Raw genomic sequence first — 27,448 nt, 5'->3', positions numbered from 1 at the left:
AAACTGATAAATTACTTCCACTTTGTCTTACCTGAACTGGTCAACATTTTGAGGGTAGTTGTCCATTTTCGAGTTCTACCTCCACCTTGTAAACTTGTGATTACCCTCACAAGTAAGCTCCTTTAAAAAATACACTCAACCAACAAAAAAAAAACTCGGTGGCGGTTGCAAAATAAACTTGGAATAAGCCCCGTTTGACAACAACGCATGTCGTCTTGTTTGTATATCTGCTAGACTAATTGCTAAATGCTAAAAAGTTAACGAGCGTCATTTTCGTCTTCCGTTCTTCAAGCGTCGAAGCTGCAAAAGTCAAAACATAAGACTGTCGAGCGTAACCGTACAAGATTTAAAATTGTTGGATTGCCAGTGCCATTTAAACTTTTCGAATTTAATCAGGTTATTTTTTTCAGTGGCTTGCACAGCTGCACGTGACAAGCGAGCTGCGACATTCAAACAGCAGTAAGGCAACACGTTCAGAAATAGTTGCTTCATCATCTTTATTCATTTGTAAGCGCAACGGGATATTCGGATTTATTTATTAAAAACCTGATCTCTCGAAATGTACAATTAAGTGAAATGTGACAAAAGTAGATGAAAAAAATACTGTAGTTAAAAAAAGCATTCCACTGCAGCAAGGAGGTGAAGACAAAACACGTTTTAAAGACGTTAATTTACACGTTAATTTCCAGTGGGGGTTATCAAAACTGCTTCGGGTCCACGTAATAATAATAATAATAATAATAATAATATAATAATAATAATAATAATAATAATAATAATAATAATAATAATAAGTCTGCGGAACAGGACAAAAGACAGTTACCAGAATAATATCAGATACAACAAACAGCCCGTTTCCACATTAAAATCAATGATAATTTCCTCCCTGTCAGCATTTCTTTTGTGCTTCTTCCGCAGCAAAGTTGTAGCCACACGTCAAATAATACTGAAATGTATTCATGTAGGCTCTCTCATATATGACTTGTCACAGTGTATATGGGGTGAGAGAATACCATGACATGAGTCGAGCTACTGTTTGCTTTTATCATCACATTCCTGAGCTGTGCATATCGATACATTTGCTCCCCTTCTACACACACCAAATGTTTTGGACAAGATGCAGTTTATGGAAGCCAGGAGTGTTTGTTCATTTTTTTTGGTAGCACTGTGGATACAAAATAAATATAGATTCTGCAGTTTGCAATCTCAAAGGAAATGTGCGGTATTCTTCAGTCTGGCATTAGCATTTCCCTCCAGTTGAAGCTGTGATTGGGTCCATGTGTCAAAGGCAAGATGGGGGGGTCAACCAGCTGCCACACCCCCGTCTCGCCCATTTCTTCACAAGCACAAAATCCCAAGTAGGGAATCTGTCGAAATGCACAAAGCAGATGCACCTCTGTTATTGAGGGAAAACAAGAAGACATTTTATTCGATGTGATGTAACCAGCATCTGGTTGACCTTTCGCACTACTTGCACAAAGTCCTTGGAGTTTTGTGGGCTGAGTCCTTGTATCTGGCGAGTGCAGGCCTCCAGAGAGGAAGCATGGGCCACAATCAAGACCTTGTTTCCTGTGTGTAAGAGGTAGAAGAACCACATTCCACTGATAGCATCACTTTCTTTGCTGTAAAGTGACAATCGGCAATTCATCGAACAATTTTCAGCACTTGCGATATTCAAGATGGCTTGAATATCGCATAATAAATGATTTACAATTTGATAAAATACAGAGACCAAGAGTCCACTAACCTAGATTTTTGCACTGTGTTAGGATTTCTCGAGTCACTTGGAAGCTTCGGCTGATGTAGGTGTCATAAGACTCGGAAACGACAAGCTTGTTCACGGGAACGTGAGGTCTGCAGACGGAGGACATAAAGAATACGTTCAGGGCATGTGTTATTACGCTAAGGACAGAAATTTAGGTCTCATTCATTTGTTTTCTAAAAAAATAAGGAAATAATGATTGGTTAACGCAATAATGTTCCAAAGGGAAAAATATTGAATGAACAGAAGAGGAGAAAAATTGTTTTACAATTTTGAGCATTGAAAATTTGTATTTTTTTAAATTAATATATAATCTATATATATATTATATACATAGAATACAATACAATACATAATGCAATATATAAAATATAATATATTAATATATAATAATTCAATCATTCATTAATATAATATATATTTATACATATTAATAATAACTGTAAAGTGTCCTGGAGTTTAGAAAGGCACTTTTAAATAAAATGTAAAATTATTATTAACAATAATCGTTGGCCTCTTTAAAAAAAAATAGGTACGTTTTTTACATGTTTTTTTTCAATTCTGATATTTTTATCTGCAAGTTGCCTCAACCGGAAGGAACTTGAACCAAACAGATCTTTCTTTCACCTTAATCGCGGTGAGTCCAGTCATTGTCTCTCTTCGTGTCGACCTTTATTGAAACCTTACTGCACCATATTGATAAAAATGTTGTCAAGACAATTAGAGTCAAAAGATGGGCCAATGGTGCTGTTTCGGGGAGTTTTTGGTCATTTTAAATGCAAAATTATGTAAATCAATCAAACTTCCTTATATACGTACAGACACGGGGACACACACACAAATTACTTATTTAAATTTGAAATCGCAAAAGAGTCATTTTCCCTTTTTCATTTTTGGTATTTGCATCAAATAATGACAAAACATATCATTTATTTTATTTTTTATTTTGAAAAACTAACGAACAAATGATACAAAAATGGTCAGAATACAGGCCGTATACCTGTATGTTGTGTCAATACTGAAGTTAGCAGAAGCCAACTCTGTTGGGGAGATCCAGGTGGGTAAACAGGTGCCTGAAACCCATTTGGTCCATTCGAAAAGTCCAGGCTCCACACGGATTTTTGTCTTTCCCTCCTGTTGGAGACCTGAAACATTAAAAAACTCACATTGAAACTTTCAGAGGACTTCCCTTGGGTTGTGCTTTGTGTAGGTCGTGCGCAATAGAGTGTCTTGCATTTATTAGTATGTTAGTATTTGAGGGGTCCTACCCTGCAGAATGTGTTGAGCCGTTTGGACGCAGCGAAGCGAAGGAGAGCAATAAACAAAGTCTATTGTGGTGTGGCTTTCCAACAAGGCTTCCCCTGGGACCGAGCACAATACAATTATATAATACAGTGAAATATCACGGGAAACACATCACTTTGGGTGGAAGACTCCATTTTTATTTTCTAAATGAGAACTAACCTACAAGACGGGCTTGCGAGGAGCCAAACACAGTAATTGGACAATCTTTATCATAATCCCTGTGACCGCCGCTTCTGGGTGGCAGGCTGGATGGCATGTTAAGATTTGAGCGAATGTATCTGCCTACACATAGAAGAATCGTCAATTAGCTAGTTGTGACGATACAAAAGCAATTAAGGAGTTCTCTCGCCATGCTCACCTTTGGCATCAAAGCACTGAGTTACCCAGTGTTTCCCAAACACAACATCCATCCTTTCCCCGTGTCGACACACAAACAATCTCATTTTGGACAAAGAGGACTGACCGGGTGTCCGCGTCACCTGGAACGAGGAAGGCAAAAGGAGACCATGTGTTTGGGAACAGAAAAAAACGTTCCCAAAGTGATTAAAAATAACAGCAGAAATGTCCAAAATCATTTTGTGACTAGTAAGTGTGTTCTGAGTCCTGCTTAATGGATGAGATGAGACGAGTGAGGTTTGTACATCACCGATAATAAAGAAGTCCCGTACCTGCACGGGAGGACCGAGGCAAGCAAGGTTGGGAGGATCCATCAGACTGTCAAGTAGACTGTTGGTGTGCTGTTCATCAAACAGTAACCCACCTAGGGTGGTGCTAGCGGAGGACGAGGAGGGGTAGTTGAGGATAGAATGAGACCTGAGAATTGGACAAAAACAAACAAACAAACAAACAAACAAACATTTTAATATGTTCTTAAATGGGGTCATGGACTAGCAGGGCTATGGACTGTTTGCTAGCTAGTTTGCTAGCTTGTTTGCTAGCTTGTCTGTTCGCCTGTCTGCTAGCTTATAGTTGTATTTCATCCTGCCTACTCGATATCTAACTTAAAACAGATTATTTTCTTGCAGACAGTGTATTTTAGGTGACTTGCCGGTCAGATCTGACAGGTAGGTCACGCCCTCATAGTAACAGCAGCTGAAAAAAGGCACATCACAACAACATCCGTGATACTGACGAAGACGGAAGTATACGCTGAAACATCTCAGGTAATTGAACACCTAAACACTGTCTGTAAGAAAATAATCTGTTTTAAATGTCTGTTAGCTTGTCTGCGAGCTTGTCTTCGAGCTCGTTTGCTAGCTTGTCTGCGAGCTTGTCTGCGAGGTTGTCTGCTAGCTTGTTTACTAGCTGGCGATTGCAAATCTCTGTACATCGTAGTTTGAGAGACAGAAAAATTAAATGTTCATTCAGTAGATGGAAGAACATACAATTAAACAGTGTATTCACCTTTTTTGTGTTTATTTTTGTTTGGTGGTGTGCAAATAGAATTAACAGACGGAAAATATGTGTCTTTGCTCAATCCATACCAGTCAAACTGCGAGACACTGTGACCTTACTAATGGCTCAAATTTTCCTTACTGAGAAAAAAAACATACGCTTGTGTAATATTTCATTGCCCAATTTTATTAACAAAATTTCACATGTAAACATGAATACTTTTGTCAAGTTAAAACATATTTCTAGGAATAATCAAGTATGTTGTTTGTTGTAGGGCATTGTGGCTGTTTTTGAAAAAAGAATGAATTTGTGTTTGTACGATGTATAATGTTTAGAAAAAAATACGAATGATATTAAAATTAAAATTCCACTTAACCGGAACTTGTCTTCTCTGAACTTTTGTTTCTTAAGACTTTTCGCACGGACTTGTTTTCTCGGTGGTTGACTTCGCTTTTTACGAGTAGCGATATGTTATAATAAACATTTCAGCTTTATACAAAAACGGAATCAAAAATATCTCAAAGTTATATTCAACAATTTTTGCGTTTTCCGTACAAACCTTATATGCCATAAAAATCTAAAAATGTGCAAAAATTGTACAGAATATGGCAAAATAAGGCCAGTTGACAGGTATGGCTCAATCAATGTTGGGATATGGTCCGACTGTTTGTTTATCTGGCCCTTAATCACAAAACCTCATTGAAAGGTATAACGGGGCCTCAGTTCACCCTAAAAAAATATGACATCCCTGGATCGAGACATTCCATCTTAATCTTACCCGTGAACAACCCAGGTGTCAGACTCATCAGCGCGGCTAACGTAGTTTTCAGGCAGGAGGCCGGACAGCCCCGTGCCCAGCGACGTGCCGTACACCCAACCCTCGCTGGCACTGGTTTGCTCCATAGGTGACATGAAGATAAAATCTCCAGGCACCAGTTCAAGCTCGTCATCATTTTGAGGCGCATAAGGATACATGACTTGCAGTGTCTGGAAGACAAAAAAAGGGAAGAAGATTAATTCAGACAACATTTGAAAGGCCACGGTGAACCGTCACCTGTTTTTGAGAGGATGTATTGCTACCTCATGATTAGCAAAGCGAATATCCCGGGAGAAGAGCACAGCTAACCAGTCGCAGCCTGATGACACATCCACGCTTTTGGCCAACTTTTCCAAGACTGGAAGATGGCTACCTTGGAAGTGGTATGCCAATGTGACATGGAGTTGCTTCTTATGGTGCTCAACGTGCACATCTGGACATAAAAAAATGTGCGCAGTGATGACCAATTCAACATCTGAACGTTTAATTTACCGCGCAATTATGAACCTGCTTTAGTTTCCGCTTCCTTTGCAAAATCCGCCGCAAAACTCTTCAGCACCTCCGCCACTTGCTCCTCCACAAAGAGGCCAATAAAGGTGGAGGAAGTGTACAGCTCCAGTGGAAGGGGCATGGGTATACGACCTTTCCATTTTGCCACGCAAGTTTGGAGGACATCTGACAGAGCCTCCACCTTTGCATCGGCACACTGTTGTGGACAAAAAAAACAAAACCCATTGAATCTAAGATGACAAATGACAGCAGGATTCAAATTGTAACCTTAATGAATCCAAGCAAACACATTTTCTTCATTGAGTGAATCATTCGCGTGTTTTGTTACACACACTCTTACACAAAACAAAAAACAGACAAACACAAAAACACTTTTTTTACACCGTTGCAACGGCTCCACAAACCCCCACACATACAAAAACATTTTAGAATACTCGCAATCCAAAATGTTGATGCTCACACCAGCTTTCACCCATTTGACCACATATAGAGGCGTAAGATTGACACTGACCATGAAGAACTGGCAGAGGGTGATGTGGGGAAAGATGTTGTGTGCCTTGTTTTTGCCGCATGACAGGCGAGATTGCTGCCAGAAAACTGAGAGCTGCTGCAACAGCGGACCACTGGGTCGCAGATACAACACATATTCTCTGGGAAGAGGGTCATCCAGAAAAGGGTCGTCCACATGGGAAAAGAGCCTGGAGACACACACACACACACACACACACACACACACACACACACACACACACACACACACACACACACACACACACACACACACACACACACACACACACACACACACACACACACACACACACACACACACACACACACACACGCACACACACACACACACGCACACACACACAAAACCTTTAAAACAAGGGTGTCAAACTCATTTTTTGCCACGGGTCACATTATAGTAACGGTTCCTCTCGGGGGAATTTGGGGAAGCCATTAGAATGTTTCATCCCCACTACATATGTACATATTGAGCGCCCCACAAATGAACTCATTCGCTTCCATTCCCAATTTTTTTCGGTAATTGAAAAGTGTGACATGGAGCACCATTCCTGAATTTGTCAGGGTTTTGTTTTTTTCTTGCGATAAAGCGCTGGTCAGACCTCTGGCAATGTTTTCCCTTCCACAAGGGGGCAGTATGTCTTTTGTCCATGTCAGCGCTTTGTTCCAGCCTCAGCTGTTGTTAAAGCACTATATAAATCAATTTGTACGAATTGCATTGTATTTTGTAAAGCCGCCCCCATTTCAAGCTCATATTACTCCAGACCCATATAACTTAAGAATTAACTCTTTTTTGTAATGAAAGATGAGAGTCTAAGGTTTATTATGCTGAATTGAATATTTATATAGTCCTAAAATTCAATATTGTGTGGGTCCAGCAATTTGAGTGAACATGACAAAAACCCTGGCACTGGAGTGGAGACTTTTTTTCATTGAATAAGTTAATGAATAACGGGAAAAAATGTGTGTTTCCAATGTTGATCATTGAAAAATGTGTGAAAAATAGAACTAAAACATGTATAATATCTACGGTACACATTATATACAATATAATATTTCAACACACACAATTTCAAATTTGAAGTAAAAAAAATAATGACTGTCATTGTGATTGACCAATTTAAAATTTTGGTTTGGACTTTAGCAAGCATCATGGTAATTCATAAGTTTGATCTGCTTTCGCGGACCGAATAAAATGATGTGGCGGGTCACATTTGGCCCCCAGGCCTCGACTTTGACACCAGTGCAGAAAAAAGGCTTTATAAATACAGGTAAAATTATGATGATGACGCTAGCTACGTGTCACTTCATGTGTTTACTATTGCTGAATTTTATTCACATTCCAGAAGTAAATTAGGAACTGGGGAGGCGGCATCATGCGTGTGCATGTGTGTGTGTTTGCATGTGGTTCTCACCAGTCGCAAGCTGCCTGGACGTTTTTCCCTCCTGTCGAAACTAAAGCTTTCAATCTGCAAAGACACAAAGATCAAGAGAGAGAACAGTCACTAAATCAATAAATCTTCTTCCGGCCCATGTTTATTAGAGAGAGATTGCTGCACACGCACGGGACAGCGAAAAGAGAACACACACCCATAGAAAGTAGGAACATGACAATACATACTCAATAATTCATACCAGGAGCTGCTGAAAAAAAAATATCGAAAGGCGAAGTACAAATGGATTGATATGGATGGAACAGAGACATTTTTATAGCTCATAGCCAACCCGTCCAGATCATAAAGCCTCGTTCTTGAATCGGCTTGAAATATTTCGCATGCAACGTTTTACATTATTTTCAGAATATTTCAACTAACTTCAGAATCCCTTCACTCTATGAGACGGCAATAAAAAGGTCACATCTATCAAGTGCTTAGTCACTCCAAGATACGGTTTGTTACGCTTTTGAATAGAAACAAATGGTCACTATCCTCTATAGTTTATTTGGATGGAAGTCAAACGAAGACATTGTGGTACAGTGAGACCTCAACTTACAAACACCTCAACTTACAAACTTTTTGTCTTACAAACGTCAAATTTATGAAAATTAAACCTTATAATAAGCACTATTTTCATAATACACACCCACCACGGCTGGCGGAGTGATCTACGGCGGAAGCACACGACCGAACAGCACCAGAAGTTAAGTTACCAACAGTCCTTATGGAAGGTGACTCTCCTTCCATAAGCCATCAACGACCATCAAAAAAGTAAATAAAACTGTATTTTACAGCACAGTTTATTTCTTTAATTACAGTCGTCATGTAATGCGCCTCTCTTTCCAAACAGCAATTCCCTTTGACCTTCGACCTCCAACGCCATTCCATCAAGCCATAACTGACCAATGTAAATAAAGTGACTTTATGATACAATGCAGTGTATTTCTTTCATTACAATAAAATAGCACATTTATTATACATAGAATAAGGAATGTTGTGTGTAGTTTTAAGGCTTATTTAGTTGAAAAGTATATTTTATGGAAACCCGGGAACGGATTATTCCCATTTTAATGGTTTCCTATGGGATTTTTTTTTTTGAGATACACACTTTTTCGCCTGACACACTCTGTCCGGGAACCAATTAAGTTCGTAAGTTGAGGTCTCACTGTATTATGGTCAAATGAAGTCAAGCATTTGCATTATGCCAGTCCTGCATTCACATTCAATAAACTATTATTTTATATTATTATATATTATTTTGGTCCAACTGAGAGGGTTCTCGATTCATTCGGTTACAGACCCCCGAGGGCAGTATTCCCTCACTCAGTCCAATGTGCACAATGGGGATTGCAGGTGCTAAAGTGTCACAAAAGATAGCACACCCCGATTATAATATGCGTGCAACCATATTGTTTGCCACATAGTTGACCGAATAAAAGAAGCAATAAAGTAGTTTCACCTAATTCCGTCCCAGCGGAATGGGAAAGTATTTTTCTCAATAGGTCATGAAGGGATTACAAGCAGCTGTGAGTTGAGACATCACACGATCCAATCCTAGATGAAACCCACGATGGCCTGCTTATCTGTTATTTTCAAGGGATGAACCCTCGGTGACACAGAAACCCAAGCGAGGATTCCCTTCTAGTGGCGGTCAGCCGAGGGGAGAATCCATTCGAATGAAAGCGAATTACAGTAAAGTCTCGTTATATCGATATTCTCGGGAGTCGGAAAAAATATCGATATAACCGGACTATCGATATATCCGATCCTGCGGCATGTAAATTTTCTCCTTGCAAGACTTTACTGTATTTGCATAGACTTCAGAATGTACCCAGATGGAATAGTTGAGGAAAGCACGAGTCTTCAATTTATGATTCTTGCAGCGTTTAATGACAGTGAAGAAAAGCAGCAAATCCACATGCCACCAAAATTATCCATGTATTGGTGGGATAGACTAGCCTGTAATTGTTTGTTTTGATACTTCTAATGTGTGAAATTCAATGTCAGAAACAACGGCAGCCTCTGATTTCGGCACATGCCCCCCCCCCAAAAAAAAACAGTTGTGTATAGTCAGTGTCTGGAACTGATTCTGTTCTTCCTGTTTCATTATTTCTGGAGCAAAGACGATCAAAGTCACATGTTATATACAACAAAGCGTGTCAGCGACTGAATAATAAAGGAAGTGAGTTGGTCACTGTGTGGGTGAAGTATGTTGTGCTATGTTCCAACTTATTGTGTGACAAACTCACTTGGTTAGACATGATTTGAAGCTTACACGGATAAGTATTTTGGATCAAGAAACAATCAAGTATATCACCCAAATCTCGAAATAGAATAACGATGAAACAATTCAAAGTATGTCGCTTCAACGATCGTCTGTTTTTGTGTTAAAATGTATCTTGGCTGGATTTAAATATTTCTTCAATACCACTAGCCTGCTCAGTGTCATGTTTTCGTGTATGGGTGAGACATCGCAACCTCTGCATTAGCTTCCCTTGAAACCACCATCTCAACAGAGAGCGCAGAAAAGGTCACAAGCCACTTCAGGAAATGGGCCACTTCCGCTTAGCTGCCTTGAATCCGAGCTCAGTTTGTTCATGAAAAATGCTTCCATTGGAATGTGCTTCATGTACACACAACTTTTGTACGGTTAGTTATGTTGAGTGGACTGAAATTTCATTCATCTGTTCCAACAACAAAAAAACACCACAAAAATTACATGTAAATTCAAAAAATTAGAAAAATAACCCAACTTTGATTTTTTTGCCCCACTGTTGCAATTGTGAATTTAACAGACAATTATTTTCCCCTGACATCATCTTTAAAGGACAACCGACGTCTCCGGACAAGTTGTGTTCATAATTTGTAAAATGGCTTCAAATGACTTCTACTGAGCGTATTTTAAAAAGATTCCACCGCATATAGCAATATTTTACGTTTTAAGACTCTCGCTGAATATTCAGGAAGTCTTGTTTTTGAGTTGGTGACGAGTCCGTACGTGACATCACCAAAGGACCGCCCCTGACCGTACAAAAGACACATTCTAGTGGTCCTTCCATCACGTCAATGTATTTTGCTGTACTTGTTTGGTCTGGGGACCTCGTGTTGCACCCAAAAGCCGCCAGAAGACCAGAAGAGGGCGTCCAAGCACCATATAAGGAATTTATCAGCCTGTGGAAAGGGAGGTGGCCACAGGAGGTCGCCATTTTGTGCCTCTTTTTTTGGGTGAGAGATTTTCCCCCAATGTTGCCTCAAAATGGCACAAATAAATTCTTTCATCGATTGCAAACATGTATGCTTTCCTCTTCAGAACTATTTGAATCATATTCATAACTGGATTACGAACAAGAAAGCATATTCTCCGAATCTGAAGTCATTGTTTTGATTCTCAAGCAATGCTAGACATCTTGGCGTGATGTCACGAACTGGGGGCGGGACTTTCTGAAAATGCCCAATTCGCAGCTCAATTTTTTTGCAGATTTTGGACACTTTAAGTCATTTTTATTGGTGTTTTGCATTTGACTACAAATATCATCCTGCGTGTTTTGGGTATTTTAGATGCTATAAAACGTTTTTCTGATGTCAGTTAGGAAACAAAAAAGTGATGTCGGTTGTCCTTTAAATATGACAAAACACTGATCATGTCAATAATTTCTCACAAAAATGACAACCAAAAATTTTACGGGATGTATAATAAAGAAACTAATACCATTATTTAATGCCTTAAAAAAAGTTTTACATTTTAAAATGAGTGTTTTAATAACATTGAGGAAATTATAATGTCCCATCACTGGTCAGATATTATCAAAGCAGGGCCCTGGCCATTACACCGTTTAATCCCTACTGAACAGAGGGAAATATTAAAAATCTATTTTCTTAATCTCACAGAGCAGATTGTGATTTTTTTTGGTGCTCTCCTGACATTAGCGTCAATCAATTTAGGTGTACCAACTTGTATTACTGTGACGAATGAACGTATGATACAATAACATTTTTTTTGCCTTGAGACTCAAGTGTGTGTATTTTTAGCAAATGTTTATTTTTTATTTATAATATTCATGCATGCAACACACTGCCCCCTAGCAGGCCGCAAGAGAAGCTGCACACACATGGAACTGTCAAGTGGAAGAGGATTATTCCGTGTTGTTTGAGAACTTCGTACTATTTTTGAGTGAAATTCATCCCACGTGTAATAAAGCTGTTTTGTGTTTTTGAGTGCTCATCGAAGCGCGATATCTGAGGGAGATTTATGCTACACTAAACACATTTCCATCAAAATTGCGGGATCTGTGTATTTGGTATCTGCCAGTCAATAAATGTATGTAATTATACTTGGGGTATTGGTGTATCCTTAGCACAGTATAACATTACATTTTATGGAGTATGACTTTTACCATATTTTGCCAAAAACAAGCGACGTCATTTAAATTGGAATGGGATCAGTTTGCTTCCGGACATCGGACATGGCCAGCGAGCTGACTGGCCACCTATCTGATTGCACCGGTCAATTCGCATATGACTCAGCAACGATTCCTCTCAATTTAACAGAAGGGCCGATTGTCGTGCATGGGTGTTTACATTTCTACGCCTAACTCACCAACACTATGAAGTTCTTGTTCACGAAAGCTAGGCTCTAATTACATATTTTTTTCTCTTAAATTGCCAGTTGGGAAACAACTTGATCATAAAATAAGAACATCCCACTTTTCTCTCATATATTACAATACATTCACAACACCATTAATCGTTTGACCTCAGTCAAAATGCTCACTCTTACAGGCTCAATGTGACACAAATTACATGAAATAAAAATATCAAATTGAAGAAGAATACATACAGTACGTATTTGGTTGATTTAAGATGTTTTGGCACCCTTAATATTGGAATCACTTTAAAAAAAGCCAACAGTGATAAGTACTGCGCCAGTTCCGCGGAATATAGTTGAATCATTCATGGGGCTTTGTAACATCATTATGTAACCTCCATTTTTCATTCACACGGGGCTTGTTTCTTGGCAACGCATCCTTCTCAAAGAAGAATGGGGCGGGGGTGAATATTTGAGAAGGGATTCACTGAATCCTAGGAAGAGGCTGGCAAGTGTAACATTTGGGTCACACGATACATCATCTTTCTGCAGGAGTGAAGCCAAAGTCTAAACGGCACATCAAAATACGGAGTACAGACAGTAGTGTGCGTGAGTGCGTGCGTGTGTGTGTGGTGGAGCACTAAACTCACGCCCTAGTTTTCGGGAAGCCCATAGACAGCAGCACCTCCAGAGTTGACCCATGTTTGACAGTGCCTGCGCGGGTCTGGCGCTGTCTCCGCGGGGTCACTTTGGCGTAGAGTTCCTCTTTCGCTGCCATTATTCACTGCTCCATCGGGAAGAACATTCCTCTGACGTTTTTCATTTCAGTTTAAAAAAAAAACATGCATTTTTTGTGCCTAAAAACAGGGACGCTAAAGTCTGATTCGGTGTAAATTAATTGCAGCCAACACTGATCTCCGGTCAGCCATGACGAGTCACCTCGACTATTTGGGCCAGCCGTGGTCGCAAGCTACCGACCCCGGCCGCGGAGCGGAGCACATCGGGGTCGAACTCGCCTCTCGCATCCGGTCCACCGGATGAAAAATCAGATGCAACTCAGACGGTAGCTTCGTTCTTTCCACCGAGGGCTTGTTTCCCGGAGGGGGAGGGACACAGAGAGAATATATCTCCCTGATAGTCAAGAATCGGCGACACCTCAAGATAATGCGCCAGCGAGGCGTTTGGATCTTAGGTAGGACACCCGTGGGTCTCTTGTGGAAATGACAGCAAAATAATTAACTAGAGCGCTGTTATTCTGACGAGTTTGAGGTGGTGTGATGCAGAAGCGGTCGGGGGCGGATGGTGGAAAGAGTGCTTCACACTTCCGGTCTCTGAAAAGTAGGCGTCAACGCGCATGCGCAAACGACAGCAAATATAAAACCTTGTTGCCATGGTAAAGGTAGGCAAACCTGCTTAAAAATTCTATCTATCTATATCATCTACATCTACATATTTAGATACATATATACATATATAAAATGTAGACATAACTAGAAGAAAAACAAACACTCATTTAAAAACATTTTCGTTATTTAATGAAAAGCTACATTGGTTAATTCATCAGGTCCAAACTCACCAAGCCTCCCGAAAACTTACAAGGTTGCATAAATAAATATTCAAATTCATTGTTGGAGGACTAACTGCCAGAAATTAAAAATTAGCGTCAAGAAGAAGTCAAAGCTGTGATAAGACTATACGAAATGGCGTTTAATGGTAAAAAAAATATTCAATACACACTTGTCAAACTCTATTGCTATGCTTTTCATATGAAGCTCAATCACTGTGTGGGAAAAATACAGTACATCTACATCTGTTTGGATTATTTGAACCAATGTAGTTCTCAAACTGAAGTCATAGACAAACAGAATTTAAGAACAAATGTAACAAGTTACAGTTCATGGAAGAAAATTTACAATATTTTCAATGCATTGTTTATGTAAAATATTACAAAAAGTCAGTCACACCCAAGGCCAGTACTTTACCAACAACACAAAAAAATATATAAAATTTACAGCAGGTTTGTAAAAAAATATTCAAGAAGAATTTTGGGATAATAAAAACAAAATAAAAAAAACTAATACAAAGGATGACATGTGCAAGGGTAAAGCTATAACCAGCCAAGACGGTTTCTTGTAGACTGACTATACCACAAAGGATGACTTTTGCTTAAAGTCGCCCTAAAGGTGGAAAAAAAACCTTGATCAATATACGTTGACATTTATAGAACACAAAGTGTAATGGAAAGAGCCAAGCAGTGTTACACTTACATCGTCATCCTCACCACTATACACAGAAGGCGGCTGGTAGACCACATTGGTTTTTTGCTTGCTAGAAGACAGAAAAAGAAACAAATACATTTTGAATGTGTGCTTTTATACGGGAAAACTTTAAAACGGGAAAACTCTATTGTGCCAAATGTAAAATAAGAAAACCCTCTTACCTTTCATTCATTTCTGTAATAATAAAGAATGAAAGACATCAAGTCAGCTATTGGTCAACTACAATATTTTGGTGATGAAAACTACTACTCTTAATTGTAATTCGATTAATACGATGTATACCAGTCCTGTGTTCCATTCGTAATTACACCATTGTTGCAAACAAGGAAGAAGACAGTAACTTGCTATACAGTCTAACAGGCAATGGAATGCATGGGTGTATACTCACGGGGCAGGTATCCTTTCTTGTGAGCATACCAAATTCCCACAGCGAGAAGGACGAGCAAGAGGAGAGCCACGATTACCCCAGCAACAATGCCTCCGGTGTTAATGTCACCTTAAAGAAATGGATTGTGGTCAAATGTCATTTTGAGGTTCTTTCACTGAATAAACATGACAAATTATCATATTCACCCAACAGCACATGAACAAATACAAAAGCAGTCCGGTGTGTGTGAGATGCAACTCCACAAAAAGTACAACTTAATTGAGACAAAAATAAGGCTTAATGTGCATATGTATACAGTTTTAATGTTTTTATCGTATTTCACTTACGGACTTCCATTTTCACAGCCCGACAGCGTTGTGGAGGACCTGCAACGTTGAAAGCCTCACAAACGTATTGGGCTGTATCCGTCTTTTTGACAGATGGAAACTCCTGAAAAGACATATGGCCGGGTTGTAAAGGAGTTCTATCTGAAAATGAGGTGGTGGCAGTAAAGTTGGTCAAGAGCACTGTAGCTCACCAAGTTGCCATTTGCAGAGTTCAGCACATAGGTACTATTCTGGAAGCCGGAAATCTTGCTGGGTTCAGGTGGCAGAAGGATGTTGTCTCTGTACCATTTGTATTGAGGTGGAGGGGAGCCATCTTTATCGTGGCAGGATAGGATGACATTTTTGCCAGTGGTCACTGAAGTGGGGATCCTGCACAACGGAGCTGACGGAGGCACTGTGGCGAAGAAAAAAAATTACTTCACTCACCTATTGCAATGTGGTGTTGCAGCGCAAAAATGGATGAAAAATAGGATGTCAATAGTGACAAAAAAGAGGAAAACACTCCAAATCTATTTTTAAAATAGAGAAAAAACGTTGAAGAATATATAAAATGTAAAACAATCTTATAAGTAAACCAAAATCTGAATATACAGACGCGCCCCAACTTACAAACATTCAAGTTACGAATAAACGGTACATACAAACGCCCCAGGAGGACGCGAAGCATAACAAAAAGTCATGGCTGCTGGCACAGAATTCAGTAATTACATGCCAGCAGCTTCAGTAATGGCTTACTGAAGACCCAAGGATATATTTCATCGTACTACAGTAAGTGTGAATTTATTTTATGACTGGTAGAGCATCTATGTTTTATACTTTTCCATTCAGTGTTTGATTTAAACATACACTCCATACAAAATATAGCACTAAAGCAACTTACGAACAAATTCACCTTACGAACGACCGCTCAGAACGTGTCTCGTTCGTTAAGGTGGGGAGCGTCTGTTGACATCTACTGTGATTTTAAGTTGTAATATCATCATTCGCCACTAGTTGGCAAACACAAATTAGTGATACTGGGTCTAATAATCCATGAAATTGTAATTTTAGGGCAGCATTTGGACACTTTTGTGGCAAAGTATCATACAAGTTTAAACAATTTCTTTTTCCAACTTTAACAGGAGCAAAACCTATTAGAGAAGATAAAAGAAAGAGAGTGTAAAATGCCCTAGAAAATATTTACCAAGAACTGTGAGCTTCACTCTGGCCTCCCCAAACTGGCTATTGACACCAGACACCTCACAGTCGTACACTCCGTTATCCACACGGGTCACTTTGCTGAATCTCAGATTGCTGCCATGCATGGTCACACGGTTGGAATATGGTGCTGGGAGAAAAGTTGCCCATTAACCACAACACACAATGTATACCGCTGCCAGTTTGCCTTGTAGCATGCTTGTCTGTTACTTATTAACGGTGGTGGGTTCATGGTGACGTCAGATGTGAGTGGGAAAGTTGAATATACAGTTCAACTGTTTGGGAGAAACTTGGTTGATAACAAAGCATAACTAATATGTACAATACATGGGCAGTATCTACCCCATCTGGCCCAGCGACCTTGGAGAAATGCTCATTTCAAATAACTTACTTGTTGTTTTCCCGTTATAATAGATATATTTCTGTGACCCTGTCAGGTCTTTGAACTTCCACTCCACCCTGGCGCTTGAACCAAAGTCCGCAGAGTATGAACATGTAAGGTCAACCCCTGCAATGGTAGAAAGCACAATCACTTTAAATAGAAGATGGGAAGAAAGAGAAATACTTCATAATAAAGGCTTTTATAGACAAAAATCTTACATCTGAGCAAATATACCAAGCTACAGATTAAAAAAATAAAATAAAACACCAACAGAAGGCCAAAATTATGTCAGGTCATGAGACATATTTTAGATTGTAAAGCTTAAACACTGTAAACAAAAACAAAATCTGAACATGCAGCCACTTGTTAACTGGCAAGGCTCAATCAAAACTAAAAAAAACTGATATTCAGCCAAAGTCGTAACACAAATGAAAGAGCCTACAGGAAATTTAAAAATACATGAATTAATAAATTAATGACTAACAATCTAACTTCGCTCCCAAAATTGTGATCAAAATAGCACTACCCCAGTTTAATACAATCAATACAATTGTCTAATACACAACAAAAACAAAACCATATTACAAGAGCAATCACTGGTCTCAACGCATACCGGTGATATCAGTAAATCTTGCGTGTTGGGGGGGTCATTCTTTAGACTACTGTGTTGAAAAAATTAAATACAAAAAAGACTCACCTTGATTTTCTTTTACTTGCACATTTGCATTAGAAGTGGAAACTGAAAAGCTACTTTCACCTGTCAATAAAAATACAAAATAGATGTTTTAATTATATTAGTGATAAGAGAATAAACCTTACATACAAAGACAGAAAAATATTGAACTCATGCTAACCACTGGGATAGTAATGTACAATAGTCCCTCAAGCTAGGTCTGCCATTTTATCATTTCTATGGTTCAGTATTTATTTTTACTCCCCAGTCCCTACATTTGAAAACATACTTTTTACTCCTTACTTTGTCAAAATTGGCTTGTTACAATAAATCGTGTCTTGCATCTATTGTTCAAAAACTCAGTTTGGTCTTGAAAGACACACAAGATGCTTTTAGCCCAGTTGTTCTTCCTTTAGGATTTTAGTTACAGTAAAGTCTCGTTATATCGATATCGGATATATCGATAGTCCCGGTTATATCGATACTATTTCTATGCACGCACTGAGAAAATTACATGCGAACAGGGTCGGATATATCGATAGTCCCGGTTATATCGATATTTTTTCGGACTCCCTTGAATATCGATATAACGAGACTTTACTGTACTTTGTTCACAATGTCAGCAAAGCAATTGAAGCATTTGTTGTGATAGAGTGACCTGTTTTTTTTCTTCTACTCACAAGCATAAGGCAATTAAAGAAGCCCCATGTCTATGTCAGCTGTTTTTATCTTGTGCTAATTTATCAAAATATTTGTTGTAAACTCACAGTGAAAATCAAATTGTACTCAAGTACATTTTAGACCTAAAAGAAAATAATTTTAATTGGTACTGTCATATGTATTTTCTACAAAAAAAATCAAGACTTATGCCTAAGTACAGAATTTGGGTCCTGGTGTGCTTTATTCTAATGACTTGCAGTCAAATTAAGTGAAATCGCATACTGTATTTTCTCATGCCTCTGGTTGTGAATCACTGTATGCGACTTACAATTGGAATACATTGCACATCTCATTCCTAACAAGCTGTTAAGCACAGAGGGGGAAAACACCCAACTCATTCCGGTTTGGTGAAGCAGCATCAAATCAAAACTGTAACAATCTAAAAAGAAACTATGTCTTTAAGGCATGATAAGGTGTGATGCCAAATCATAACCTTGAACATTTCTAAACCCGTGTGCATTGTAGAAAAGAAATCATATGTTAAATCATCAACACCAAGACATTAATTTCATAATTTAGATGTGGGTGGAGTCGTGGCATGAATTTCTTTGCTGCATTCTGAGAGCAGTTTCTAATTGATTTTCTTTAACTTATCTCGCTAAATGAAAGGACGATGATTGGACTCAACACTTTATCACTATACTGTAAAACATTTTGTAAATTAATACCTACTTTATGGTTTATAGTATCGTTGACGCTGAGTACAATTATTTACACACAGACGTCCCCTAATGTTGTGACATAAATGATACACCTTACATTGTTGGAGTTCAGGGCCAATTTCAAGTTTGAGATGATCAAATAATTTATTCAACAAACACTGACTGTGTCCAATATGTCGACTTCTACCAGTTTGTATTGTTAACTTCCTCAACGCACCTGAGAAGAAATAGGTAGTCCTCCATTTTGTGAATTGCCAACGTTGAATATTTTAAGTACCTGGACTATCATTTATTCGTGAAGACGTTTCGGGTTGACAATCACACAAATATTTCAACCATTAAAAGAAGAAAATCACGTTGATAAGTTACTTTTGCAACTCACCTATCGCCGCGAACGCGAACAAAAGCGCCGAAACCAACCATGCGAAAAACATATTTGCGCTGCTCTCTCGGCGTTGTGTTTCGCAGCGTCTCCGTCGTCTGATCACCCCAACAAAATATGTTTCCAAAAATAATATCCAATCGAAAAAAAAATAGATAATTTCTAATTTGATGGCGTGTAACGTGATATGGACGACGGTTTGAATAACCTGCCTGGTCGTAGGTTCAGGTGACAAGTGTGTCCCACACTTCCGGTAAGGGGAGGTGGGAAGTGACAACTGGGCGAGTTGTACAACAGGTTCGACAAGGGCTAAAAATAAACAAATGCGTAGATTGTTGCAAGTTTCGGTCAACCTTAATGAGAGCAAGGGGTTCGCTTTCGTTACATTCTTATGGACACTAGTCTCACGTCGTTCATCCTCAGGATGAGCCAGTAAGGATTCGTTTGTTTCCCAGTTTGAATACGTCATACGAGAGTGAAACTGTGAAGTACCTCCGATTAATATCATAGTTCGCCTTCAGTTCAGTTGTGCTGCAACTGTCGAAGTTTGCCGAATCATTAATAATGATAAAAATGTTTGTCTAAAAGGTAAATTTCTCTTAGATTTTAGACTGAAATCGGAGTACATTGTGGAAGAATAGTTTCGAAAGCATACCTGTGAAGTCTCACGATTGGGTCGGGAGATTCCCGATTTTGACCACAATACTGTACTCACGTTATCAAACAACTATTGACACAATACAGACAGTTCATTTGAAAGGTGAAACAACAGAAAATGTAAAAAAAAAAAACATTTTTTTAATACAAATTGAATGTATAAACAATGAAAGCATTTTTGTGTTTTATTTACGTCTAATTTACAGTCGCGAATAGAAAAATCTCCCGATTTATGATTTCTGAAACTTAACGTGTATTGCAAAGAGAAAGAAAATAAGGAAAAGGAGAATACAAAAAAACCCACTTCTGATTATGAGAACTGGGGATAATTAAGGTGACAATTACCTTTTAATATGATACACAATGGACACAAATCAAAAATTGTAATATGCTTCAGATGATTAAAAAAAACAACAATCCACAAATATTGACACTCCCAATGCTCACAATAACACTTAACACTCGTATAAACAATTATAGCTTATTAACTGTCAGACAACCATCTGTGTTTGGTTGACTGATGAACCATTGCTTGTCTCTAACTCCAGCTGTAATTGGCTTCTGTTCTTTTCACCTTCAGCATACAGTAAATCCAAACAAGACAGGATTCATGCAATAGCACTTTCGTCGTTGTGCTTCACATAGCCACTCTACTGTTACCCATTTGAGCATGTAAACATTGTTCGCATTACTACAAATACTTTATCGATAGAACCATCTATGATATATATATATATATATATATATATATATATATATATATATATATTTATTTATTTATTTAGATACCTCATGCATGCATTCAAAGCATATAATGCGTTATACCATTGGACTGATTATTATTTGGCAGAAATGGGCAAATGTCTTGCATCACTCCTGAGGTACGAATAACCCATTCTATAGAACTGAATCATGATCATGATTCATCTAAAAGTGGTAATGCTACAGAATATAATCACATTTCACTTCTGTCTTCCTGAGATCGTGATTGAACTCAGCTGAGGATACATTAAATGCAGTTTGAACACTAAACCTAGATATGCTGTGTCCGTTCAGCTCAACACACAGCCTTGCGAGTCCACTGTCAGCCACCAAATGATCAGGTGGAGCAGCATAAGCGCCACATTCACAGCCAGTGAAGAGCAAGTAGCGTGGGAAGTGTCATCAAGGTCAACAGCAGGCCACTGCAGCTTTGTAACAGGAAACTCAAGGCAGAACAGGGAAGGAGAAGCTCTGCAATAAGGACGGAGAAGAGTTTTTAATCCCCGTCACTCACAATAGTTCAAACGGGATGTTCACCATTGAGGTCACTTACTTTTCTCCACCACCGAGGTTTTGGAAGCTGTCGCTGAGTCGGCCAGTTTTATGTTGCAGGTGAAGTTGGACTTGCCGTTTGGCAGGTTTTTAAACAGCAACCTGCAGATGTTGCCCGGGAAGATGCGAGCTTTTGCTCGGTGCTTATAGGGGGCATGCTGCTCCTCGTTTGGATTGGTGGTATCTAAGAGTCTTTCCCCTTGTGTGTACTTGCAAAATACTTGGGGTGACTCAGCGGGAAGCGAATATTTGCAATCAAGCCTGACGTGGTTCTCTTGTACCGAGCAGTAAGACAATTGAATCACTTTCTGAGCTGATGTAAAGCCTAAAATATTCACAATGACAAATCGTACATTGAGAAAGAGATTATTTGTGAATAAAAATGCACTCAGTTTAGAAATGGTACCATGAGTGACCTTACCAAACAAAAGGATGGTAGTAAGCAATAACATTCTTGCAACTTTCCTGGAAAAACAAACACTGAAATGATTGTACACACGCACATATCTATTGCATCATTTCCATGTTTTAACATTCCCTATTGACTCCAATAATGCTCACAACATGCTATGTTGTCACAAAGGTTCTGATCGGATTGACCAACTGTGCCACAAGCAGGTGCATTCATTTTCCAAACCACACCTAAACATTTTGATCATTGGACACATTTAAAATCATAACTGAGGTTTACAAAAACATAATGAGTACATACATTAAATTGTATGCAATGTCATTTAAAATATTTACTTGAAAACTAAAAGCATTGGAAACTCATTTAGATCATCATTATTTGAATTTAAAAAGGTCCAATCCGGAGCAATTTGTTATGTCATAAAAGTCAACATTTACTCTATGCGAGATTCTGCAAAGGATAGCGTATGAATCATCCTCACCTTGTCTGATGCAGTTTTATTGCCCTCTTCAGCGCTCTGCAGTGATGCCAGGGGTTGTTACAGTAGAGGTCGGCTCAGAGAAGAAACACAGGCGAGAGTAAGGGAGGGACGGGGGGGATTGTGAGGGAGGGGCAGAAAAGGCTTCTCCACTCCAGTTAAGGGACATTTATCAACATTACAACGACATTTCTACTGGATTTTTTTTCACACGGCTTTTGACAGAGGACATAATTTGATCTGCTGACACACTTGACTGGCTACACCGCCAGTCCTTATTCAGTGGTTGGAAATGTACAGAAGGTCCTCTTGGGTCATTTAATAATAATTTAATGTGTAGTTTATCATAGTATGGAAGCCCCCCCCCCCCCTCACACACACACACACACACACACACACATTCTGGCTCTACTTGTTTAAAGTAAATATAAAATGACATCGCAAAAATGGAAGTGATATTTCCCCTCTTGTCTAAAAGTGATGTACTTCAGTGTTTTTATAGACGGTACAGTGTAAGTTTTTTTATGACCCACTTGTTCTGCTGCGCTGTTATTTAGCTCTTTGGCAATGAATTTTCAATTATTTTGAGAAACTGAAGTGTCATATTAACAAAAGAAAAGTACAGTTATGAATTTATTCCGCATGGTGTCATCGAATGCCATCACAGCCTTGAATGAGGGCGGCGTGTATGCCTCACAACCCAACCATCCATAATTTTTTGTTACATTTTTTGGGGTGAAAAATCTGCAATAAAACAAGAATCACATCCATGCCGTTACTCTTGATGCTAAATGCATTGTATCCTCTGAAGTACACCCTGTACACACTGCTCATCTATCTTTTCAAGGACATTTGCTGAACACCTCCCTTGCCAAAGTAGTCTCTGGGGAATTTGGCAGCAGTGTTGCAGCGCTCTCAAAGACACAAATGCGAATAGCTCATTAAAACAGCTCTGCAATGTACTGTGCAATTTTTGCTCGTGTTAATTGATGTCACTCCTACTTACACCTCACAAAAATGGTAAACGCCTGTCTCGTTTAAACCAATAACAATGATTCCAAATAATCACAGAATATGGCAACCGCTAGAATAGGCAAGTGGAATAAACACAAACATTGTTGAAATACACAAAAAAAGCAGTGTTTGGCCACTTATTTTTCCCAGAGCTGCAGAAAATCATTTAAAAATGGTCTCGACTAAAAAACCGTAGATTTTATGATGTTATGTTTTCTGCTGTATGGCCGTTCTTTTATTTTAAACTTTGTGTAAATTGAAACTGTTGTGAAATACGTTGTACAAGTACTATATGCCTAAAGATGAATTACCGTACGTACATTGACTGTGCAATTCCTACAATTGCCACTAGATGTCAGTATAACGATACTGTCACTGTTTTTGGACTCTATCCACCAGATAGAGCTAGTGAGGAACTGCGGTACGGGTGTTCAGTAACAGTATTTCTTTTAATTGATTTTTGGGGTGAGGGTCGAGGTCTGTGGGAGACTTGATTAATTAACTCAAACGCATAGAAATGAAATCAATACAAACACAGAGTCAGAATATCATTGTCCGCATGCCAGCGTGAGTAAAAACAGGCCGGTGCGTGCGCGTGTGCGCGTCTGCGGGTGCCTTGGATTGTTACCCTGCAGCACGGAAGCAAAGTCAGATTGTGTGCAACGATCAGGTAGGACGGTTAAATCGTGCGACACGATTTTGATATTCTGTGAAATATCCCAACATTTTTGGTGCAGAGGTGCACGGGAGTAAATGAGGGTTTACTGTAAATATGCGCTCAAGACGACATGACACTATGCGGCTGGGCAGTTTGCTGCAGTGAAGTCGCTGCATGGGCGTCGTCACATCTGCAGCCTACGTTGACCCGTGATTTTTAAAGGCCATGATTATGTTGCATGGTGTTGTTTTTTTCTGCCTCTGCTGTCTTCTCTGATGTACTCAGGCATCTTGTACGTGCAGAACACTCATGAGGTCCCGTGTCTCACTCTGCAGGTGAAAACGTGCTGTGAAGGTTGATGTAATCTGGATGGTATACTATAAACAAATGGCGCCTTACCTGGTCACCACAGCATGCCTTCTTTTTAGCAGGATTATCATAACACAGCAAACTCACAGTAAGTTAATTTATTTACAATTTCTTTCTAAATTGTTAATGCAACAAGATGGTATTATTTGAAATTATTGAAATTCAACACGCTGTGGCAGATGAATAGAATCCGATATATGCAAATAACAATATTTTTCCTCATGGAAAATTACTATTACATAAGACTTTAATCGATGAAAAGGTTTTTTTCACCCATCATCTGTACTTCTTTGAAGGTGTCTGACATTTCGCTCCTCATCCGAAAAGCTTCGTCAGCAAACTAAAAAGACTGTAGTTTTCGCCATGCAAGATTCTGCTCACAAAAAAAACGCAACAAAATTCTTCTTTTGTTTGTGTCTCTCCAGTGAGTTCCTTCTACACATTTCTTTTCCCACCGCGTGGGCCTCAGATGTTTCCATGCCTGACTTACTTGGAGAGGAACGTCAGAGTGGACTGTGAGTTTCCAGATTCCAAAGAAATCCCGGGTCCCTACTGCGAGTATCGTCAGGATAGCAGGCTGGTGGGCAGCACGTACCCCAACGCCGTCATCTACGTGTCCACTGAGGACCGCAGGAGGAGCAACGTCAGCCTGTTTGCCCCAAACTTGTGCCGCCTCACCTGGGCGCCGATGGCCGATGAGAAGCCTTATACATACACATGCAGGGTTTACCAAGGCACGAGCTGGAAAGAGAATAGCATGGCTGTGCATCACCGTGAGTCAGCTTCTTGTTTCAAAAAAATACCAATAATAAAATAAAACGACATATCAAGTCACATTCTACTCTCTTGGCAGGGATTCTACCAATCTGCTCGGCAATCAGCGTGATGTTTGAAACCGCACCGTGGTTTTTGTCAGTGGTGCTGTCACAGTTCATGTGGCAGTGGGTCTTCTGAATCCGTGAACTTTCCATAATGGTACAATGGACCTGGTTTAAAGCTCACTTAAGTGTTAAATCAATTTAAGATGATCATGACTGAGAATATTCCACAAGATGGAAAAATACATCTCCGGGGCCTGAAAGAAGCACCTTCTTTCAAGTTAGCAATATGTATTTAATTGTACTTTTGTTTCAGAGATATCAGTATCAGTATTTATTGTTTTACCCCAGGAAACATGATTATCCGATATGATATCTTAAGACCAAGTTCATTTTGTGTGTGGTCAGGATTTGGTTTGCTTTTTTAAACGAGTCACATTCCTCTTTGTGGATACATACCGTTCATTATGTTTTGCATGTTTTAGGCTGCACTGAATACAAATCGATTAACCTTCAGCATATACACTTAAATTGTGGCTGTGTCATATACTCATATAGTGCCACAACCATGTAACAACAAGTACTGCTTGAATTGCATTATAATCTAAATACTGTTTTTCACCCGACCAGATATGTGTATTAATACAGTCTAGTTCAAATAATTTAGAGATGCTAATATACCCAACAGCCGAAACCGTAAGTAACTATTTGTCCAAAACAAAGGCAGTACAAATCATTTTTGGACGGAATGTCTGACATTAACTTTGACAATCTTGCGATGTTTAACATCAGGATTCCTCTTCCTCTTGTTATCCTGAAAACTATTTGAAAGTAAGCAAGTTGAAAAATTACTTGAAAATGAATGTCGCATTTTTCTTTTTAATTATGGTTGCCATTTTCGTGGAGGTTCTCTGCGATGAGTATTGTTTGAAATCAGTACTTTAAAGATGATTTAACTATCTGATACTGTATTGCCAAATACTGTATGAACTAAATGCTATAAAGCAATAAAAGTGTAAATCCACACACGCGCTGTTTTTGTCGACATATTTTGTTATCACACTCAGTGCGTCAGATAAAAGCGTAATCAGTTTTGTTATTTGTGTTACCAAATATTCCCTAAAGATGGTGCTGTTAGCTATCGGTTTAAATTCAGCCATTTTATTGAGGTCATACTGGATTGAACATATTGTATTAAGTGTTTATAACTTTCGGTTCTGTGGCGACAACAGCGTTCACAGAAACAATCTGGATTTAATTGCAATATTTAAAAACTCACTAAACCAATAAATTCCTCGTGGATTTTAGGAGTGGCAAACCCGTCACTAATATAGCTGGCGTCACAACATCAAAATAAATGAATATGCTTCGGTTTACTGCGTGTGAGGAGAGCACACGTTGAGAAAACGCGTCCAGTATGCCATAATAAATATGAAAATGCCATATTTTATGTCAAACACTGTACCTTTCCAAGTGCTCTGATTGAACAAATTATATCACATCATCCCACCAGTGACGCAAATACCAAAAACTGTGATTCACTGATGCCCATCCCAAATGGTTTGTCATTGTAATTTTGCCATTGCACTACGTTATGACAAAATAAAGTCCCTCCCCTCGGTTCGACATTGTGGATAAGCACCAAATACCAGATGTTGCCAAAGGAATATTTTTGTGAGACATTGGCTTGGGCCTGAATGTTGCAACAGCGAGTAGGTGAATTTTTGGGGGCAATTAAAAGAGCATTCACTGCCCCCAAAATCTACACGCGAGTCAATTTGTGAATGAATTGTACATAAATGGCTGCGGGATAACGCCCACGCGGTGTGACCTTTGTGGAAGTCAGCATGCAACAGATTGGCATTCCATTATTAAGGTGTTCTCCAGTGAAAAGCCGATGAGCAAATTTTTACTTTGCTTGTTTTCAAGATGAAAACGATTAACTTTTTTTTCCCCGCATAGCCATTGGTCGTGTCATTTGAAGTAACTGGACCAGCAATAACAATGTATATTCTGTGGCGAGCAGAAATTGATCATGAGTTTCATAAAAGACAACAGATAGAGCCTTTATATCTTCAGTTATTTAAGGACATGCATTATCCTATCAGTATGTCGGGTTTATGTGACCATAAAAGAAATGAGTCTGACTGTGACTTGATTCGAACCTGAACCTGGATCATACTTATTGTTTTTGCTCATTTGAATCTTAAAATAAGAGTAAGTAAATTTGTACCATTTCATATAAATAATTTGATTGCAGAAGTGTACTTAATTTTGTGGCCATTGAGTCCAAAAAGACAGCATAAAAAATATCCACTATAAATATATGCTGGCATGCAATTAGAAATTTGAATGGAATGTACCAACTATGCCCTAAATGT

General features: G+C 38.9%; 3 protein-coding genes and 1 pseudogene across 5 annotated transcripts; 1 reads left to right on the top strand and 3 right to left on the bottom strand.

Annotated features, from left to right (window-relative positions):
- Positions 1 to 486: 486 nt before the first annotated feature.
- Positions 487 to 13,621, bottom strand: LOC148886404 (ubiquitin-associated and SH3 domain-containing protein B-like). Its single transcript, XM_089016430.1, has 14 exons — positions 12,989 to 13,621; positions 7,733 to 7,786; positions 6,301 to 6,487; positions 5,787 to 5,985; positions 5,543 to 5,712; positions 5,241 to 5,449; positions 3,736 to 3,880; positions 3,426 to 3,546; positions 3,227 to 3,349; positions 3,031 to 3,123; positions 2,763 to 2,907; positions 1,748 to 1,854; positions 1,460 to 1,569; positions 487 to 1,367 (listed from the first exon to the last, which is right to left on the bottom strand). The coding sequence occupies exons 1-14, from the start codon at positions 13,114 to 13,116 to the stop codon at positions 1,230 to 1,232; spliced, it is 1,929 nt and encodes a 642-aa protein (XP_088872556.1). The 5' UTR covers positions 13,117 to 13,621; the 3' UTR covers positions 487 to 1,229.
- Positions 13,611 to 26,106, top strand: LOC148886401 (uncharacterized; annotated as a pseudogene). The gene is made up of 4 exons (XR_016117776.1): positions 13,611 to 13,737; positions 24,216 to 24,337; positions 24,675 to 25,022; positions 25,103 to 26,106. The product of XR_016117776.1 is annotated as an uncharacterized LOC148886401 (transcript).
- f11r.1 (F11 receptor, tandem duplicate 1) lies at positions 13,851 to 19,597 on the bottom strand. The gene is made up of 10 exons (XM_089017606.1): positions 19,348 to 19,597; positions 17,608 to 17,667; positions 16,920 to 17,036; positions 16,515 to 16,658; positions 15,523 to 15,725; positions 15,332 to 15,434; positions 15,006 to 15,113; positions 14,779 to 14,791; positions 14,606 to 14,666; positions 13,851 to 14,515 (listed from the first exon to the last, which is right to left on the bottom strand). Exons 1-10 carry the CDS (start codon positions 19,397 to 19,399, stop codon positions 14,480 to 14,482), a joined length of 897 nt encoding a protein of 298 aa, XP_088873732.1. The 5' UTR covers positions 19,400 to 19,597; the 3' UTR covers positions 13,851 to 14,479.
- Positions 20,188 to 22,589, bottom strand: LOC148886402 (thy-1 membrane glycoprotein-like). Of its 2 annotated transcripts, XM_089016435.1 has the most exons (4): positions 22,212 to 22,587; positions 21,740 to 21,783; positions 21,320 to 21,643; positions 20,188 to 21,237 (listed from the first exon to the last, which is right to left on the bottom strand). In XM_089016435.1, exons 2-4 carry the CDS (start codon positions 21,768 to 21,770, stop codon positions 21,131 to 21,133), a joined length of 462 nt encoding a protein of 153 aa, XP_088872561.1. In that variant the 5' UTR covers positions 21,771 to 21,783; positions 22,212 to 22,587; the 3' UTR covers positions 20,188 to 21,130. The 2 variants fall into 2 exon arrangements, with proteins under 2 accessions (XP_088872561.1, XP_088872560.1); XM_089016434.1 differs by having other exon boundaries at positions 21,320 to 21,783; positions 22,212 to 22,589.
- Positions 26,107 to 27,448: the final 1,342 nt, after the last annotated feature.

The sequence above is a fragment of the Hippocampus bargibanti genome, linkage group LG16, assembly GCF_051943395.1.
Source record: "Hippocampus bargibanti isolate YZ-2025 linkage group LG16, ASM5194339v1, whole genome shotgun sequence".
Lineage (NCBI taxonomy): Eukaryota > Metazoa > Chordata > Actinopteri > Syngnathiformes > Syngnathidae > Hippocampus > Hippocampus bargibanti.
Note: the sequence above shows the minus strand (reverse complement) of the source record. Positions and strands in the feature narration are given on the sequence as shown.